Raw genomic sequence first — 14,777 nt, 5'->3', positions numbered from 1 at the left:
CAGGTTGTATTTTGTTTTTAGCATTTCTCTCATTATAGAATTAGCCTATTGTTTTGTTTAGAGTCCCAGCTCACTGGTATGATTAATAGCTATTTGGAGGAATAAGCTGAATAATTGACTGAATTACAAAGCTGCTCATGTAAGAAGAACAAGAAAATAGAAACAGCTGAAATTGGTTAGAAACAGTACTTAATTTAAAAAAAAATTATAAATCAGTATTGATCTCTGAAAGTTATCTATTATTGGATTCTAATATTTATGGGTATTTATACCAATTATATCTTCCATAGATAATATGAAAACTCTGGTATTATCATCACAAATACTTTACCTTTTAAAAACTCATTATTTTTCTTTTGTTTATCTCTTGCCTCTTATCTGCCTACAACCAATGTTCTGGAACAGTGATGCTCTGATGGCTTTTGATATTTAAGAGACATGAACATGGGATAAATATTTTGATCATTATAGTGGGTTATGAAATACTAATTTTATATTCTTGCTTGCCCACTAGGAAAGCAGAATGAAAGTACTTACATTGTAAAAATATCTGGATATGAATCAAATATAAGGATGATTTGTATATGGCAATAACTCATATTACTTACAAGGAGTATTATATATTATGTATGATTTAAAAGTTAAAACTTTAAAAACAAAAAAAAATAGAAAATCGCCCCCTCAATTCAAATAAAATCCTAATCAAATATGCAATTTTTAAAAGATAAGCATGAAGTTTCTCTGAAGAAGGATAGAAAGAACAAGATGCATTGATCTTATTATAGCTTCCTGTCTCAGAGCCAAAATTAACTTTGCGACGTCTTAAAATCACATGCAACAGAGTTTGAAACTGTGGCCTCTAATGGTATTGGGAAGGAAACTTGGAGGGTTGCCTTCAACTTAGGGTTAATGCCACAACATGCTGGTGTATTTTTCATAGCCAATTTGAAAGAATCCTTTCTCTTAAAGGTCTGGAGAAAAAAAGAGACATTTAGAATATGAAAACTATCTTCAAATATCTGAGGAGAAGAACCTTCGAGGAGTAATTTGAGTTGGTTTTGTAGCCCATGTATTCAATTTAGACAAGTGAGTGGAGAATGCCAGGGCATAGATACCACCTTCCTTGACCTAAGGAAACTAGCTGCTTCAGATGCTATTGTGCCCCAAGGAGAGAGTGAGTTTCAGAGCAAAATCTCTTGACGTGAACCTTGGGAGGTCTGTATAGCAGGAACGTTCTAACTTTCTAGCATGTGAATTGAAGGAATCTTTGCAGACTTAAGATTCGTGTTTCTAATGGAATACCAGACACCAGACTTATAAGTGTGCTGTTTATCTTGAAGACTTATTTGTATAATAGCTTCGGGAAGACAAATTGGATTTATATTTATAATTCAAATAAATATTTCCACAGAAGTCATACAATATCTTGAGTGTAGTACACACATATTTTTTTAAAGCAAAAGTTGAGATTTTGGCTCTGTTCTAATAATCCTTCTCTATGTGGGTAGTGTAACAGCCTCTCTAGTTTTTCTGTCACCCATTGGATTTCTTTTATAGATACAGTGAATTTAAATGAGAGTATGAACTACAAACACATAAGATACTTTGGTTTCATAGAACACATCAGTCTACTTTTTTCAATTTACAGTCAAAGTCGACTTAAGCTCCTGGTATTTTGTATTCTTTAGTCTTACTCCATGAAATCATTTTACTCCTCAAGCCAAACAATTCTTTCTAGATCCCTAAGAGTTTGCTTCCTAGTTCTATTGACGTGTGTTTTTATGTTTTGTTTATTTTTCAGGTTTTTTTCATTTAGATACAGGCACTATTATACTGCTTAGCTGATGCTTGATTCCATTGTTTATTCATTTTTAAATCAATTGTCATTCTTTGCCTACTCTAGAAATTGACCTTTTCTAGAAATATTTGATCTCTAGTTCAGAAGAGATCCCTATATCCCACGTCCCTGTCCTATGCTATCCTTCCCTCCCAAGAGTTTTAATAATTATCCTAAACAGATTGTCTTAAAACTAAGCTCTTTACCCTGGCTTACAAAGCTCATGATCTGGATGTTGCTTGCCTCTCTGCTTTCCAGACTATTCTTCACCTTGACCACTATACCCAGCCATTGTGCTATTTCTCAAACACACCAAGGGATTCTAGCCTGGAGGCCTTTCCTGTATCCTGGAAGTTCTTTGACTAGCAACTTACAGTCACACAACTGAATGTTGTATGATTAACGACTTTAAATCTCACTGAAATCCCAATTTATATTTTATCTCCATATCCAAATATTTCACAAAAACCTAAATGAAGTAACCTTTACATAATACTCTGTTTGATTTTTTCATAGATTACTCATATTTATATGGTATTTTTTTCTCTAATATTTATTTGTGTATTTTCTAATTTCCCTTACCAGATGTATGATTCATTAAAGTAGCTTTGCGGTCTGTTTTCTTCACCAAATTCTCCAGCACCTAGAAGAGGACCCAACATGTAATGGGAACTCAATAAATATTTGTTGAATGAATGACAAAACAAGCACATTCTCTCCCACTCTAAATGTGCTTCTGTTTTAACTTGGCTGAGGATAAAATCTTTCAATTTTTGAATAACAGAAGCTTATAGGATAACCTATTTTGATAACCTTTGGCTACTTTTCTTCCATAGAGTAGTAACAAAGATGTTAGAGAAAACATGCCTGTATATATTCATGTAAAAATATTTTTATATTAGTCATATTGTCATTTCAGGCAATGAAGAGAGGGATATCTTAGGAGCCAAAAGATCAGAAATGATGCCACTAGAGTGAAACATCAAAGAAGGCAATTACTTAGAGATGTTGATTTTCGCAGCTTTTTGGTCTTGAAACTTATTTTCTTCTTTGGCACCTTTTTCATTTACACAGGCTATAAAAATGACATTCAGATTACCTTTGCCTAGATATTTTAGTAATCATACACTGTAATAAATTCAAATAAAAATGTTGTTTAGGGGCAATGTCTCAGACTTATATTTTAAAGTTTTCCATTATAGATATATTGTTTAACATATTTCTTAATATGGTTTTTTTCTATAAAAGTTGTATTATTTTATGTGTTTTGGGAGGGATATGTTTTACACTCCTAATCTGCAAATATTTTATATAGCGAGAAATTATGGCACCACTGTATACATTTCTAGTGTTAGCAAGATGATCATAAAATTCTCTTGCATTATTGATTTTCTTAGTTTCTCTCCTGTTTAATGTTAGCCACATAACATTATTAATGTGTTTTTATACATGCATATTATAACATGTTAAAAAATACTTGTGTGAAGCAAAATCTTTTTCTTTGTAAAATTTATCCTTTCTGTTGGCAGACAGATTTTCATTATCATTCCTATTTATTAAACTAGTTGCAAATAGTGTAGGGAAATGTGTATCTCATGTATCAATTTATCAGAAAAAAAATCCTATATTTAAATATCTCTATTTTCAAAGCATAAAATGTATGGGTGTTTTCTGAATTATTTTTAAAAACCATGTATACTTTTTTTTCATTATTGTCTTGGTCTTTCATATTTACTCATTTATGTAATATGTACCATTTGTCAGTAAAATCACTGTGTATATAAATGGTAAAAATGTGTGTATATCCTTTTCACCTTAACGTCCAGCACAGCTCTTAACACAGCACCACTCCAAAAATGGTAGTTAAATGACCTGAAAACATATAAATAAGTATAAAACAATCCATATAAGTGTAACCATACATCAAACAAAACAAATAAACAAACAAAAAACACCTTTCTGGGACTTTCTTTACCCATTACCTTATCAAACATTTTGTGTAAAAATTGAGTTTAGGAACCATTATTCTTATTTACACTTATGTAGATATTAGTGCCCTTAATTTACATTAGAGTGTTGTGAATCTATAAAAATAAAAATAATATTTATATTTTTTCAGGTAGCCTACTGTGCTTTCAATAATTATGTCTAATTTTCTAATCATTATTAAAGATTAGGACGAGTTTTTTTTTTTTTTTTTTTTAGCTTAATCAAGATAGTGTTTAACTAGGATAGCATTATACTAGGGGCCAGGAGATGTAATCCTCTGAGCTGTAGGGTTGTCTGAGTAGGGCCTGGGGTGGCTGGAGTCTTGGGCCTATAGCCTGCGGCAGAGAGCAGCCTTGGAAATAGCCTCTACCAGGGCTCCCCTGAGGCGGGACTGAGGTGAGCAGGGGTCTGATGGTGCGCCCTGCGGTCCCCGCAGGTGGCAAACACAGTGAACGACATCCAGTCCTTGCTGCTCCATTGCGACACGCTGAGCGCAGCCCAGGAGGCGCTCTTCCACCCAGACATCTGCTTCAGCAGCCAGCTGCAGAGCGCACCGCTGCTCATCGTGGACAAGGGCCCCGTGGAGCTACCAGAGGAGTTCGCGGTCCAGGTGCCCAAGGAGCACAGATTGCAGCGCAAGGTGCGGCCAGCGGTGGGGAGAGAGGGCTGCGGGTGGCTGGGCAGGGGCTCCTGAGAGGCTCAGCCCCAGGAAGTGCCCCAAATGTGTCTTCTTGTAAGTTTACTGTCTGCATTCACTTTTGTGGCTGGTATTACCACTTAGTGATATCCTGGCCAGTTTTAACAATGCATGCCTGTTCTACATTAGAGCTTCATCATTATTTTGAAATGTTTGATTTAAAATACTTGATTGGGTTTGAAATATTTTTGCATTATCACAGGAAATTTAAAATTACTTTTAGTGACACTTTCAACTCTTGTAAAATTTGAAAGGCTGTATAAGTTTTAACATGTCTGATCATCTGCTTGTTTGAAAAAATTTTCACCAATGGAAACTATCAAGATTTTGAAAAGATTATGATTAAGACGTCTTGGTTAGGAATTGCATATTAGTTATTTAAAGTGTAAAACTTGGTAGAGAAGTTATAGTTACTGAAACAACCTAATTTTCTTGTGAAAATGGCGGAAGATTCTTTCTATAATATTGCCTCTGCAGCTGGAAAGTATAGCAAGTGGCATCCAGCCCCAAAAGCTCCAGTGAGGAACATTAGGTCATATTTGCACAAAACTTAATACTTACTCTTTTACCACACACTTTACATTTTATTTTTTATTTACATAATATTTAGGCAATGTAATTTTTATTTTTCTCACAAAACTTCATGTGGGTACTCTTATTTCTGTCATTTCCCCCAAGGAATATAGTATTTGTAACTTTCTTTGTGGAAAAAAAAAAAAAAAAAAAAAAAGCTGGGAAGCATTTGGCTAGGGGAACTATGAATATCAAATCTTTCCTAAAACACAGTCACTATTCTGACCCAAGAATTTCTTGAGAGGGATACACATACAAGTAATACTAGCAAAAGAACATGAAACATCACAGTATTAGCTGAGTTTATCTTCTAGGCCCTATTGAAGAGTTCTCTGGTAAAATAAGTTGGAATACTTTGTTTCAGTCAGGACCTAAGGGAGGTGCATCATTAATCCATTTGAGATTTGAGAGACCCGTGAGAGTTAAATGTAATTCTTCAATTACTGTAGCCACGAGGCAGAGTAAGAGCATGTGTAACTTTGCATTCTCAGTAGCTCTGTCTCCTAAGTCACATCGTTCAATCTCTCCATTCACACTGGCCTTTCTGCCTTGTAGTGGTGGTTTGGCAGCAGCAGCAGTGATGACGGGCAGCAAAGTGGTGGGCGAGTCCATGCAATTCCATAGAAGCCTGTAGAATGGATTCCAGTGTGTTCTCAAAATTCAAGGGCAATGGATAATAAACATTCTTTAAGAACTTCCTATTTTTCCCTTTCTGTTTTATTTGTATTACCTTTTCAAACTTGAAGTTTTCTAAATTGGGTGCGCCTTTATTATTCCCAGAATGTGCTTCAGTAGTCACAATGATTTCATCATAACTTTGTCTTATGATTTATATTGTAAAACAATAATATATAATGAATATTAGTTAATTAACTCCAATGCCTGTACATTCATCAGACTTTCTAGTATTAAGAAGAAATACAGAAATAATATTTAATTTATATGAATCCTATAAATATTTAAATCAGCAACTAATGTAAACACACACACACGCACACACACAGCTGCTGGAAACTCTCTCTTCTGACAAAAATTCAGAATATCAATTAGAATCATTGTTTCTAAGAACTTTATACTGAATTTATTCCCCAGTTTTTATAGCTTAATGAGATTTTTCTGTATCACTAGATTTTAGTTTTTGGCATGTATGTGGCAAGTTACAGTGCAGTGATGGGTTTTAAATCACATTTTTAAATCAGTTTACAAATAGAAAAGCTGTATTATATTCTGTTTTGGACAGAGATGAAAACGAGAATACAAGCCAATTTTATGTGATATTTTTAATGGAGACTGAGGTAAACGTCTTGCGATTTAAAAGGTGCTTACAGAATTGTGTTAATCTGTCATGATGAGATGATACTTTTTGAAAGTTGCTTTTGTGCGAAAGTAATTTTATCAAGGAGACAGAGAATAAAGGTCATCTTAGAATATTCCCTGTAGAAAGAATAAAGAAGAATAAGTAAATATTATAGGGGCACAATCTTTCCTAATATGGAAGACAGTATATACAGCTAGAATGCTTGGACAGGTATTAAAAATGAAATTGAAGTAAGAGATATCACATTATCTTGAGCTCTTTAAATTGAAAAGACATGGAGGAATTTGAACAAGAAAATGTCAGTGAATTCAAGTTCTCACCTTTCCTCCCCTCCTCCACCTTCATAAAACAAAAACAAGTCTGTTCTAGAAAAAGATACTTTAAGAATATAAAGCTCAAAAATAAATAAAAGCATAAAGGCTGATATTAATGCAATCTTTGATTCAAAAACAAAATTGATATTACTTAAAAATATGTTAACCTCTGTTCGTTCTGTAGATAGCCAAACAGGCAAGTACAAATGCAATGAAAGCAGCCATAACAACAACATAACAAAATGCCCTTATTGGCTTGAAATTAAACTTTGTTTTTTTCCCCCCTTTGAATTCATTTGACTCTTGATAGCTAATAGCACTTGAGAGTTAATGAGTATTTGGATTCATACAAATTAGGACATCTTGGTAAAACAGCAAAGCATGAAGAATTTTTAAAAATAGTTCTCCTAAGTTTCTTTTTAGCATGTTAAAGCGGAAGGAAGTCTGAGGACAGATTTCCCAGTTAATGACTAGATATCAAGGCTTTCCCTAGAAGCTAAAGGAATGTTAATGTGTTTTTTTAAGTCAGCATATTTCTTGGTTTATTCTTTGTCTCCATGCAGCTGCATTAAAGTTCATTGAGAAGATCTACAAATAATGTTCCTACAAACCACACAGACAGTGGTGCCAGACCAGTACAACTTTTCTCTAGGAAAACAGCTAAAGCATTTCAGGCCTGACAAAACATCTGAAAAACTCTACTCTGGGCTCATTTTAAAGTTCATCTTTTGCAAGAGCCAAAAATGCTTCCACAATAGGGTTATGTATTTGATCAGTCCATTTGGAGAATTACATCAAACTCTACTATAATCTTTTTTCAAAAAAACTTTTTCCTTCGTACTTGGGTTTTAATATTTATAGATGAGGAGGCTTCTATAAACCTCTGTGTGTGTGTGTGTGTGTGTGTGTGTGTCTGTGTGTGTCTGTCTGTCTGTCTGAGGGGGAGTACTAAATGCAGGAATAATGTTTTAAGAATGTGTCATAGTTATGGAATTCTAAGGACCCTTGAGTACTAAACCTTAGATACCAGGAAATAACACCCAGGGATTTTTTTTTTTTCCTGTGAAACCAGTTTTTCTTCTGTTTTTCTCAATCTTTCCAACAGCTTTCTCTGCTCATTGTCATTATAAGTGACTGTCAACCTGAATTGTGCACCACTCCTCCCCGCCACAGCACCAACAACCAACTGGTACTTGCCTTCTCGCCTCTTAGTTCAGATTTCTAAGAAAAGAAATTTAATCCCCATTGGGTTAGGTAAATATCCTTTATCTAATTACTCATGTCACTAGTCATTCCCTGGCCCAGGGCCCACACAGTAGCAACTGTGTAACAGAGGCAATACTAGGAATACCTATTATAGGGGTGAGAATAAAGTTCTGTGGAGCATGTAGGGGGATTATCTATTTGTTGGGTTAGAGAAGGTGCCCCTGAAGATAAAGTGGCCTCTAAGCTGCAAACTAACAGACAAGTATTAGTTTGCCAAGCACAGAAATGGAAGAAGAAAGATACTATTCTGAGTAGAGGAAACAGCAACACAAGGGCCTAGTTCAGGATGATTGAAGCATAGGAGTCCCAAGGATAATTTCTAGATATCAGTCTAGTAATGATCTGGAGAAGTGGTCAGAGATCTGGCCAGGAGGAGCATAATGGTATAACATTATGAGGAGTTTGAAATTTTCCTGATGGTAGTGAGGGAAAAATTTAGTTGATCTTAGAGGAATTAAGCAAGGAGTGACACATTTGAAGAATTAACAAAAACAGTCTTCAAGACCAATGGAGTGTTCATCATGTTGATGCAGGTGGATAAGAAATAGAAGAGTCTGTTCTATTGGTGGGTCTGACTCAAGGAGTGAGTGATAGTAGTGATGATGACGGCCAGATAACAGGACTTAGATATTCATTGCACATGTGAGTAAGACAGAGGGAAAACCCAGAGGAGAAAACCAAGTATCTGGCTTGAGAGATTGCATTATAAATGAGTGTACCATTTACTGAGATAAGAAAGACAAGAGGAGATGGAGAATATAGGCAAGGAATAATGATGTTGTTAACCAACCATTTACTGATTGAACAGAAACCCAACTTTCTGGCCCCAAATTTAAGGACCCATAACTTAAATACAATATACAAATCTGAAAAAAAAAACTAAACTAAAAATGTTATGTGTTTAGGATAAGTGATTCTTAATTAAAAAATAATAACAGGTAGCCTTATTATTTGTTAGGCATCTTCTTTTGGCCCAGATGTGATAAGACATCCAGAAACATTAAGGGTATCTGCTAGGATTTTCATTCAATCCTTCCTTCTACTTCCCAGTAATACCTAGCAGGGATATAGTGGAGCCAAGATTGGTTCTGAATTTTGAGCTCTGCTGTCTTTCTAGGCCTAGATGTATTTGACATTCATTCAGTTGTTAGTACAATGTTCCAATGCAGAATTTGGAAAGAAGCAGGAGACCACTCTGCCCATATTTGCTCTCATTAATAATGTAACATAGCACACACTTCAGTAAAATAATAACAAAGAGTAATCTCCCTGTGTCTTTTGAGAATGCTTCAAAAATGAACCTTGATTAATCTCTTGCCTAATTATAACTGGTTATTAAATAGCATAACCCTTGATGACAGTGTAAAGTGATGCTTTATCTTGAGGAAATGGTTAATGTTCTCATTGATTAAGACTCTTGAAAATAAAATCTGTGATCAAAAAGGAAGTGCTTTCAAAGTTCAAGATCCAAGACCACAATTGCCAAGCTTACATAATTTTACATACGATGATGTAATAAACTGTTAGGAGCAGGAAAAGGGTGGCAAAACCTCATTTGTTGGGTTGCTTGTAACACCATGATTTGGGAATAGAGGGAGCCAGTTCTTTTGTACATTATGAGATCACTAACTAGAGAAGTCATTCACACTGGGCTAAATGAAGAACAGAAAGAAGTAAATATAGGCTGCTTTAAAACCTGTAAGCCAGAAGGCCTACATCTAGTTTAACAAACTTAGTAGGAAGCACTTTTCTCTCTTGCTCCGAATCCCATCACCGCACGTCTTATCCTTCAGCCACGTGGAGGTTGTGTCAATTTACCAGACAAACATGCTTGCCACTATACCTTTGGCAAATATTACCTTTGCTGGTCAGAATGTCCTATGGACCATGTAACTCCTCTTCAACTCAGCTTAAACATTTATTGTAGTGTTGAATCCAAGTGATTTTCCCCCACTTTCACTCATCCATAGTCTTATTCCTGACAGAACAGTTTCTATTCTCCTGATTTTGAATTTGACTGGTCTGAAAATTGTGCGTGTGCATGTGTGTGTGTGTGTGTGTATGTACGTGTGCTTGTGCATGCATATGTGACAATGATGAGTAATCCTTCTGGCATCTTCTCATGTTCTTACTTCCCTTACTCCTAAACTTTTGGAAAACATGGTTCTAATTTTGTTACTACATTATAGTCTGAAGTGTGTAGGTGAAGTCTAGGAATTTGTGGGAAAGTATGAAGATGAAAGATATTTTAACAGAAGAACAGGGATCAATTTTGCTACAACAACGGAAAACTCTGTTTTACAAGTTCAGCCTTTTGGATGTATCTCTTTGCTGCAGGAGAATAATATAATGTGGCTTTTAGAGTGCTGTGTTAGCTGCCTTCTTCTATATGACACTGTAATATTATTTCAGGTTTAAAAGCACCTGTTCACATTTATTTATGTCTTTCAGTGAGGTTTGCCATTTTAGACAAGACTTAGAGTCTAATTGACATGCATAATACGTTATTTGCACATCACTGTTCAGAATTCTTATGTGCATCTAGGGTCAGTCATATTATTATTTTATGTGGGAAGAAAGGTAATAGGCCTCTAGGGAAATAGGTCAATTATGGAGATTTTTTTTTAAGTGCTTGGTAGCCCTAAAGATAATTTCAAAGAATTTCTTTAAGACCCTGTTTTTCTCCTAAATGGTGTAAATACCAGAAGGATGTATCCAATTGAAAATAAATGTGCGAGCTTGACCTTCAAGTATTTCCAGAATAGTATAAGCTCAGTCTTTTTTTCTATTGGTGTAAATTACAATTTATATTCCCTCTTTAAAAAGCATGTGAGTAGCTTTTCAAAATACTTACAGAAATTATACTTTTGACTATTGAATTTTTTCACAAAGAGTATGAATAACTAGAAAATAGGTGCTAAACTTTGACATTTAGTGCTCAAAACGTTTTGGTTTTAAATTTAATTAAGAATGTGCTTTAAATTGTTTCATTAAACTATTGAGCATCTGCCATGTTCAAAGTATTATACGTGTGTTCCAAAGGAGCAAATTTTATACAATGACAGATACTTCTCAGAATAAGTCAATTACTAGGAAATATCTTCCTTTTTCTTCTCTATCCCCTTACCTAAAACAATGTGTGGTATAATAAAGATCTGAAGTGTATCCCAGATTCAAAGAGGAAACTTACGTTATATTTGTAGAAGCCTTAACACAAAATTCAGGTGAAAAGAAAGGGCAAGTCAGATGATGTCCATAAAACATCAAATTTTTGTAGACTGCCTTATGCTCCTGTTTTTAGAATCTACATTTCCCATTTATATAAGTCTCCAGTACAGAAATGCAGAAATTTGGCCAGGTGTTCTAACTTATTCTCTCCTTCATATATACAATTAATTAAATTGATGATTTTTTTTCTAATTCTTACTGCTTAAGGAGCTATTTCTTTTTCTTGGTTATTAGGCATATCTTTAATTCTTCTTCACTACTTTATTTTTACTGCAGCAAAGATGCTACTAGTATGGAATTGCAGTAAATGGGCTTTGAAGTCAGATTTGTTTCAGTCTCAGCTTTACTGTTTACTATCTTACCCAAGTCCAGGGACTTATATTCTTAAAATCTTTGTTATCACATCTATAAAGTGTGATATAAAAATGCATATATTGTAGTGATGTTGTGAAATGGTAAAGCATGTGGTTCCTGAGACCTAGTAAGTGTTCCCCACTACTGTTTATCCCTTTTTTGACTTTCTGTTTTATAATAATCAAATCAGAGATATATAATGGAAGATCCATGAAAAATGTTTAATAAATTCATTTATTTACTTGTTAATATAGCTGTATGGATTGGGGAAAAGCAAAATAATTTTTGAAAATACTGGCTTTATATTTTGGGCACATTCAAGAGTTCGTAGCTTGGTAACTGAACATTGATTATAAACGTTTGGGAGAGACAGTAATTTAATTCATATATTTCTTGTGCCTACAACATCTATGGTACCCTTTATAAGGTTGTTCCTTTCCTCAAGGACTTTGCAATCTGTTGCTAGCAAGAGAAAGAATAGGTAAACTAGATATGCAGTCAACTCTATGATTTGGTGGAATATGGTGTCAGTTAAATGCTGTCATATTTTAAAGAAGAAGGAAATGACATTCCTGGTATGAGATGGAGATAAAGGAGAAAGGAGGATTGATAAAGCTCTTTTAGATAAGGTAGTATTTTAATTAACTCTTGAGAAAAAAATTCCTAGGATAATTTGCAAGCATAGATGAGAGGTAGTAGAGGAGGGTGTTCCAGAGAACTGGGTTATGTGAATAAAATTACAGTGGGGGAGAATTATGACATTTTTATGAAATGTCAAATAGTCTAATTTAACCAACAACAAGAACACGGGGAAAGAAATAGTGAGACAGGAAGTTTGAAGGGCAGTTTGTAGCTACCTTATAAGGGGGTCTTAAATGTCAGGGTGAGACTCTGTACATAATTGTGTCTGTAGTGGGGATTCTTTGGAAGCTTCTAATTAGAGTTGCAGTTTAGAACCTGCTACAGTTGTGTGGGAAAAGTTAGGATAGAGTGGGACTTAAAAGTAGAGAGCTCAGTTAGGTTATTGCCGTAGGGCAGAAGGTAATGAGTGTCTGAACTGGGGAGATAGCAATGGGGATGGAAAGAAGAGGAATGATGTGAGAGATGCACAGATAGTACTACTGGGCTACTAATTGGATGTGAGAGGTGAGGTCGAGGGAAGAATCAAAGATGCTGACGTGACTGGGTGGTACCATTCACAAAATTAGGATGTCAAGAGGGAGCATTGCCTTTTCAGGAAAAAAATAATGGTGAAGTTGGTCTTAGATATATTGAGTTAGAGGTTCAAATATGAAGCAGATTCTGAAAATGTGAATCTTTGTCAAGAGAAAAGTGATCATTAGTGATAAAAGTTAGCAATTTCTGACAGAGCTGATAAAGAGATTGATTGGGGTTGATGAGATTGCCAAAGCAGGGAAGGGACAAGGAGGGATGCTGGGGACGAACTTACCTTTAGAGAAGGAAAAAATGCAAGCCATTGAGGGTGGTCAAGACATGGGTTGATACAATTGGTAAAACTGAAGTGAAGTTCCATACTTTTCTTATGCTTCGCTCCTTGGCCAGCCTCTGCTAATGCTAATCCACAGAAAGCTCATACAGATGTAATAGGGTGATCACCGAGCATGAGCTAAGTGGATGAGAAAATGATTGTTTTTGATTCTCACTGATAAATTACTGACTCAGTGACCTTTCATAAATGCCATATTTTTAAGGAGAGCAAGTAGTAGAGGATTAGACTTGTGAGTTTTATGTGATAGAAATGAGGAAATATGACTAAGTTTAGTGATTTTCCTCCATTTTGAAATTGTTATACCTTTTTTTTTTTGCTTTTGATCATTGGTTAGTTGTAAATCATTAGACTAAAGTAGTGTTGGAGTGAACACAAATTGGAAGACTGTAATACACTTGGCTGGGCATGATGGTTCATGCCTGTAATCTTAACACTTTGGGAGGTCAAGAAGAGAAGAACACCTGAGGCCAGAAGTTTGAAACCAGCCTAGGTAACGTAGTGAGACCCTGTCTTTATAAAAGAAAAAAATAGCTGGGTGTGGTGGTGCATCCCTGCAGTCCCAGGTAATCAAGAGTCTGCATTTGAGCCCAGAAGTTTGAGGTGGCAGTGAGCTATGATTGTGCCACTGCAATCTAGCCTGGGCAACAGAGTAAGACCCTACCTCAAAAAATAAATAAATACATAAATAAATAAGTTTAAAATGTTTAATTCGAGGAATGTTGTAATACCTTATAAGTAGAGAAACATTGGGATATTTTTGAATCAGTAAGTAGATGAATATAAGTATATTTTCAAATAGTCTATAACAAAAACAAAGTGAAGACTTTAAAAAAGTCATTTTAAAATTCAAAAATTACACTGTGGCCAAAATATTTGTCATGAGTGATGCATTTATTGAAACTAGCCTTGAAATATGAAAAAGTAAGTTAACATTGTTTGCAACACATTTTTTAGACATAGAAATATTTATATTCATCTTTATTTCTGCCAACAAGTTAATACATTAATACTTTCATAGTTTAAAAATATCAGGAATTCAAAAACATATAGATTTCTCAATTTTATTGGAAACTTCTTATAAGTGTATTTCCATAGTTTCACATCTGAAAGAAAAAATATTCCGTTCTGTCCATCTAATGCTTATAAATTTCATTTCATTTATATTAAATAATGTAATTATGTCTAATGGGAGATAATCTAGCAGAATTATTTGAATGGTCTATGAAGATATATATTTTGTTGATTTATTTCTTACCTTTATTTTATTTCTTAAATTCTTTGTCATCCTTAAAGAAACAGCTATAGCAACATAGTATTACTGAAAAGGTACTTGTGTGAAACCTGTTATTGTATTTCTCCCATCTTTAATTGACATATATACACATATGTACATATCCATAAATTTATATATAATTGTTGCATATGTGCAATTTAAACAAATTAGAAATGTTTAGGTAACTCATGGATAGAAGTCTACTTTAGATTAACTATGAATGCCACTTACGTTTTTGTTGTAGTTCAGAGAATCCTCCATTTGGAATTTTTGTAAGATGTTGATGTAAATTAAAAGAATATTATTATTAATTGAAAATTTCAAGTCTTGCTTTTGGTTTTTGTTTTTAATGCTATGAAATGTATTCACTTTTTTTCCATTAACAAGATTGTGGTGTAGACTTTGAGTTATAGAGCAA

General features: G+C 34.4%; 1 protein-coding gene across 49 annotated transcripts in view; it reads left to right on the top strand.

The window, feature by feature from the left end:
* The window catches only part of ADGRL3 (adhesion G protein-coupled receptor L3), an 858,853-nt gene that overhangs the window by 313,036 nt on the left and 531,040 nt on the right, over nucleotides 1-14,777 (top strand). For 33 of the 49 annotated variants that reach the window (XM_063723424.1, XM_063723415.1, XM_054553943.2 and 30 more), the window contains one exon: nucleotides 4,263-4,466. The exons of the other annotated variants lie outside the window; for them this stretch is intronic. In XM_063723424.1, the coding sequence (XP_063579494.1) occupies nucleotides 4,263-4,466 (204 nt within the window). The remainder of the gene's footprint in view (nucleotides 1-4,262; nucleotides 4,467-14,777) is intronic. 49 annotated transcript variants of the gene reach the window in all.

The sequence above is a fragment of the Pongo abelii genome, chromosome 3 (assembly GCF_028885655.2).
Source record: "Pongo abelii isolate AG06213 chromosome 3, NHGRI_mPonAbe1-v2.0_pri, whole genome shotgun sequence".
Classification (NCBI taxonomy): Eukaryota; Metazoa; Chordata; class Mammalia; order Primates; family Hominidae; genus Pongo; species Pongo abelii.
The sequence above is the reverse complement of the archived record's forward strand: the minus strand, read 5'-3'. Positions and strand labels throughout refer to the sequence as shown.